Source organism: Bidens hawaiensis, unplaced genomic scaffold (assembly GCF_021521415.1).
Source record: "Bidens hawaiensis isolate Kalapana, Puna unplaced genomic scaffold, B.hawaiensis_p1.1 tig00026194_1, whole genome shotgun sequence".
In the NCBI taxonomy this organism is placed as follows: Eukaryota; Viridiplantae; Streptophyta; class Magnoliopsida; order Asterales; family Asteraceae; genus Bidens; species Bidens hawaiensis.
In genome coordinates this window covers 191,956-198,196 of record NW_027494214.1, presented here as the reverse complement: position 1 = coordinate 198,196, position 6,241 = coordinate 191,956, and the positions used below count along the sequence as shown (strand labels likewise).

Below are 6,241 nucleotides of genomic sequence, written 5' to 3'. Positions count from 1 at the left end.
TGTTGGAACGTAGTTTGTGGTTTATGCTTTGTAGTACTGGGCTTATTTGGGCTTTTGTTTGTACACCGAGATCTGTTGATCTCGGTGGGCTTTTAGTTGGTTTGGGCTCAGTTGGTAGAATATATATAGAACATATGTTAACGGTTTAGGGTTGTTCGTTCATTGTTATTATCTACCCGTGCAAGTTGCTAAGGGCTTAAGCACCCGACGTATAATATACATGTGTTTTGAAGCTTCTTTATTGTGTTTGGTGTGTTCTTGGTTGTTTTCACATAATCAACTTAGTGGTTAGTTTCCGCCTAACTGTTAAGCATATTGATATCACATTGGAAGATCCATCACAGGACTTACATGAGGCATAATCGGGATTCGGAGAAAGCTTCCCGTCAACGGTAATTTCTGGTGGTGGAGAGATAGAAGAACCATTGATGTGCCCTAAAAGTTTCTGATGAGAAAGGTGAGGATAAACTTAATTTTTCAATTACTGGTAATTGGTTGAAGAAAGCTTAATGGTAAGCATATGAAGAAGAGTGGTCATAGAGAGGGATTAATCAGAGGTAGAGGTGGCCATGGATGGCAGCGATGAGAAAGGAGCAGAAAAGAAGGGTTGAGGATCGGTGTATTAGGCTGATACCATATGGAAGGTATTAACCCGTATTCTTGATTGATTTACAAATAAAGTACAAGAGTATATAAATACAATTACAAAGGAAATAAATATGGAAAACATATCAATAAATAAATACAAGATAAATATAAATAAATGGAAGATATGACAATATCATCTCATATCGTTGACAAGAATAAAAGTTGTTTGTATAAAAAAATACTAAGAGAACATTCATTGACAATTTATATCCAAATATCTCAACAGAAAATAGTTCTGCAAGTAAAAAAAGTTAAATGTGTAAAACAAATTAGATCTTAGTACCAGCGTTGTTGGTAATTTCCATTATAATAAGCCCATCACGTGTAGGCGACTAGGTTGGATCTATTGGGCCTGTGAGATTCATTAATGTTATAATGGGTCTCTGGGGATGCAGTTAGGGCCTTAGGGGTGTTCATCGGGTCAACCCGATCGGGTTTCGCGTTAATCGGGTCGGGTTAGTCGGGTTTTTCTTAAAAAATATCTAACCCAAAGCCCGACCCTATTAAGGTTCGGATTAGTTGGGTTTAGGGTTAGTCAGGTTAATCGGGTTTACCGTGTTACTTTTTAATTTTAAGTTGATTTTTATGTTTGTAACTTGTGAGCTGTAAATTTCTCATTCTACTCAATTTTTCAATTTCTTTCACAAGTAATTATCTTATAATTACATATAGGTTTGTAAACTAACCGAACGGACATGAAGGCATGTTTGTGTTCGTTTATTAACTTTAAATGAACACGATCACTAACATTTAATCGAACAAATATTTGTGTTCATGTTCGTTAGTTAAAAAAAGAAAATGTCAGTGTTCGTTTATGTTCGTTTGTTTAAAATCTAAACGAGCAAATCACAAACATAAATGAACATAATCAAACAAAGATAAACGAACATGATGGAACATATATGAGCATATATTAACGAACACAAACATGCATAAACGAACATAAATTAACGCATTTAAATAAACACAAAGTAAAACATATATAAAACACATTAGGGTGATATAATTTCTAAATGCAAATAATATTTAATAATATTCTATTAATATGTAAATGAACATGAACGCAAACAAACTTAAATGAACGATCATAAACGAATGTTCACGAACACAGGTGAAAGAGTGAAACATTTGTTCATATTCGTTCGTTTAATTAAATGAACACAACATAAATGAACTTCCCCTCGAACGATTCATGAACAAGCATAATAATTAACTCCTCTATAAAACTTCCGACATTAACTTTTTAGTGCTTATTTCACCTTTTCATTATTGTATTTGAAGTAAAGTATCACCGCTAGTCGGGTTATTCGGGTTAACCCAAAACCCGATTTTTTTCCCAAAAATGAACCCGAAACCCAACCCTATTAACAATTTGGGTTAACCCGAATAACCCGATTAATATTTTTTGACCCGATTTAACCTGACCCTAATTTGCTTATTCAGGTTCGGGGTCAAGTTAATCGGGTTCGGGTATTTTGGACACCCCTAGTTGCAGTTAGGTTTTTATTATATTCGGTAATTACTTGTTGGCTAATCTGGGTCGCCCTTATAAATACATAGCCATGATTAGGATTATTGTATTGGGGATTATTGTAGTCAATGTTTGAGTTAGTTTCTTAATTATAATAATGTGAGAGGTTTATCCTAATGTGTGCTCGTTTGTATTTCTGTTTATCAATTCGTTCTTGTAGGACGACTACCTGCGCGCTACGCTAGGTCTTGAAGAGGGTATTGTGTAGGCATATATGAATTGCATTATAAATTATAATATTGGTAGTTGCGCATTGCTGAGGGAAAGGTTTTTTTCAGGTCCGATGATACCAAATATTGTTTACATGAGTAGCTCATACTAACAAAAGTTATGAAGAGTTTTTGATACTTACAAGTGTTACAAAATATCATTGTTTTGGTGGTGTCCAAGTTACGTGATAGTCGAAGCTTTCTTAAGTAACAGCTGTCCAAAAGAGTGGTTTGCTGCTGTCGTTCCTTTGCCTTCTTGCTCTGCATATGGTTGTTTTTTGTAACGTGCTACTGCTGTTAGAAGGCATTAAGTTTAAGCATAGCTAGCATGTGATGTTATTTTGCCGTACGATATTTTTGTCTGGTTTGATTTTGCAGCAGCTGAAATACCAAACAAAAACCTGCTAATTAACCCAAAATAAACAGATAATAACTTTTAATCAATACATATTTAGATTCATATATCGTTAACATATATGAATTGTAGAGCTTTGACATGAAATGCTTGTGGAATTAGCAGCCAGCCTCTGCTCATTCTATCTTTCTGAGGTAGTGACAACCACCAATAAGTACCAAAACATCATCTAAACAACCATATGGTGATGGTCGACTGATTAAATGATTAAATAGTCGTCATTCACCGACGGAACATTTGGCCATGATTATTTAAACTGATATATAAAAAGAAATTCGCAGTTCTAAAATCTTTTCTTTAACTCATATCACGACGAATTATCGACAAAAACTATTGGTGGCATGCAACGTATTATTATTATTTCATCTTTGAGGTGGGGTTAATGTGTGTTGGTTTTTTTTTTTTTACCGTCTTGTTTGTTTGTTTTGAGGTGGGGTTAATGTGTGTGCGTGCCAATAAATATGCTTTAGCTTTTCATTTAGCAAAGAGACTTAACTCTTCATAGTTTCCAAACATGAAGAACTATGTAGGAGGAGATCATACCACTGTTGATCCGACATCACCAATCGCAACCCGTCGGAGAATAGTATTGTTTCCTTTACCCGTTCAAGGTCATCTAAGTCCCATGCTTCAGTTAGCAAGCATTCTTCATACCCAAGGTTTTAAAATAGTAATCATGCACGCTTCACAAAACACTCCCAATTATTCAAACTATCCTCACTTCACCTTCAAGCCCATTGCTGACGGGTTTTCCGAGATTGGAAAGCACATCCCGGAGAAACCAGACCCGAGCTTTTACCTCACGTACCTTAACGAAAACTCTGCAGATTCATTTAAGGAGTGTGTAGCTGGGTTGTTGGCTGAGCCCGATGAGCCACCTGTGGCTTGTTTAATCACAGATGCCAAATACTACATCGCGCAGGAGATCGCTGACTCCCTGAAGGTCCCTCGACTAGTGACCTGGGCGTGCACCATTGTTTCCGTTCTTGTTTATCGTGATATATCTTTTTTCTATGAAAAGGGTTACTTCAACCTCACAAGCAAAGGTAGTGTAATACAAATGGAAGTTATTATGTTATAAATCTATGTTTATATTAATTACTTTAACATACAGAGGAAATTAACATGTCAATTGTGAGAATTAAGTAAAGTAATTATATATGTAAGTAGAGTAATTATGTAATTACATAATTACTTTACTTGATTCTCATAATTAGCACGTTAATTTTATTTGTATTTTATCCAAACCCTTAACATATATATATATATATATATATATATATATATATATATATTGTATACAGATTCGGAATACGCAACACCAGCTCCAGAATATCCACTTTTGAAAGTCAAAGATGTCATAAAGACTTCAAGGAACCCAAATGGTATGGCGAAATATCTAACCAAAGTGATGAAGCAAGTCAAGGCATCAGCAGGATTCATCTGGAATTCCTTCAAAGAACCCGAGGAGGCTATATTACAAACCTTTAGCCATGATTTTCCAATTCCGAGGTTCACATTAGGCCCACTTCAAAAGTATTTGCCATCTTCGACCTCAAGCATAGTTTTTGAACATGATCGAACCTTTTTCCCATGGCTTGATGCTCAAGCCCCCAAATCAGTGATATATGTAAGTTTTGGGACCCTTGCAAAAGCAACCGCGTTAGAATTTCAAGAAATGGCTTATGGATTGGTAAACACTAGTTTACCTTTCTTGTGGGTGGTCCGACCAAATGTGGTTGGGGGTTTAGAATGGCTTGAGTGGTTGCCTGAGAAGTTCTTAGAACGAATGGATGGCTGGGGACGCATAGTGAAATGGTGTCCTCAAAAGGAAGTGCTAGCACATGAGGCGATAGGATGTTTTTGGACTCATAGTGGTTGGAATTCCACATTGGAGAGCATATGTGAAGGAGTTCCTATGATTTGCTCACCATGTGATGTTGGGCAACCGATAATCGCAAGATACGTGAGTGATGTATGGAAAATTGGCATTTTGTTGGAAAATGGTCTTGAAAGGGAGGAAATCCAGAGAGTTGTTAAAAGATTGATGTTTGATAAAGAAGGCGAAGAAATACGTGAAAGAATAAATCTTTTGAAAAAGGAGGTGAGCATCTCTTTCGAAGAAGGCGGATCTTCATATCGATCCCTAAGAAGTTTGGTCGATTACATTTCATCGTTATAGCTTCAATAAACCGTTTTAATTGTACTCGGACAAAAAAAATAAATCAAAATAATATGATTTTCGACCTTGAAATTCGTGTTTGAAGCTTGTACGAAAAAACAGGGACACTCGGGGGTGGGGTGCAATCACACTAAGTTGCTCTCCTGAATGAGTGGTGTTAATGGTGTTTACAGAAAATTATTTCAGTGACAAATTCAATAAACAATCTATCTATATCTATATTAAAACAATAATTCTTTCCATAAATAACATGCATTTTTATAATTTCTTGCTAAAAAAAATTAAAATTAAATTAAATAATTATTCTCATTAATAACATGAATTCTCATAATTTCTTGACAATAAAATAATTCAAAATTTAATAAAACCACATTTAACTTCTAGAATTTCTCCTTAATAATAAATTAAAACTAATTCATTGCTAATTCATTTTAAAATTTTGATTAAATTCATAATTTAATTTTGTGAGTTTCAAATTTGTTTCTAATATTGATGCTAGGATTTGAAGGTAGAATTAATCATTCTTTTTGTTGTCTTTTTTTAATCACCCACGGATTCTGAGCTAGTTTCTAATAAAACATATACAATGCAAGTTTCAGTATAAAAAGTTCAGTGACACCTAATAACAAATTTAAATCTATCTATTACGCAAGTACATAAAATACAATAAATTTGTCAAAACAATAACTTGATCAAACTTACGTAACTGACACATCTTTTTTTATTTCTTTTTTTATGCCTTTCTGAAATGCAAGCCCCGTGTGGGGGGAGGGGGGGGAAGTTAGACCTATTTTATCATCTCCAATAGTTTTGCATTCAAATCAGGCACATCACTCCAAATCAGCTTTTCTTAAAAACCATATTTTTTTACTCCAACAATACACACTATGATATTAGCCCGTGTAATACACGGGTGGTTAATAAAAATACAACCAAAAAATTAAATTTAAAAATACACATAACAGCACATACCTTATGGATTCATAAATATAAATAATGATAAATAAAATTTTATAATTCATAAATATCTAAAAATCTTATTTAATAAAACATTTAAAGTTATATTTGTAACTTTGTTATTAATTATATAAATGATAATAATATTAAAAATAGCTTATTAGATGTAAATTATAATTTTAGAAATTGTTTAGAAGGAATTTTATTTAGATATCTTAGTTAATGCAATGTGAAAACTATGTATTGCTTTAATATAGTAGTTAGATTAGATTACATTCTCAAACCATCTTTACATTTCT

The 6,241-nt window shown here is 33.8% G+C and overlaps 1 protein-coding gene across 1 annotated transcript; it reads left to right on the top strand.

The window, feature by feature from the left end:
* Positions 1-3,317: 3,317 nt before the first annotated feature.
* On the top strand, positions 3,318-4,985 carry LOC143573088 (UDP-glycosyltransferase 76G1-like). The gene is made up of 2 exons (XM_077058068.1): positions 3,318-3,849; positions 4,108-4,985. Exons 1-2 carry the CDS (start codon positions 3,318-3,320, stop codon positions 4,983-4,985), a joined length of 1,410 nt encoding a protein of 469 aa, XP_076914183.1.
* Positions 4,986-6,241: the final 1,256 nt, after the last annotated feature.

Bases quoted from the DNA above. Each gene is read 5' to 3' on its own strand.
- LOC143573088 (XM_077058068.1), top strand. From the start codon at position 3,318: ATGAAGAACTATGTAGGAGGAGATCATACCACTGTTGATCCGACATCA. The intron at 3,850-4,107 runs GTAGTGTAATAC...TATTGTATACAG, and splicing joins CTTCAACCTCACAAGCAAAG to ATTCGGAATACGCAACACCA.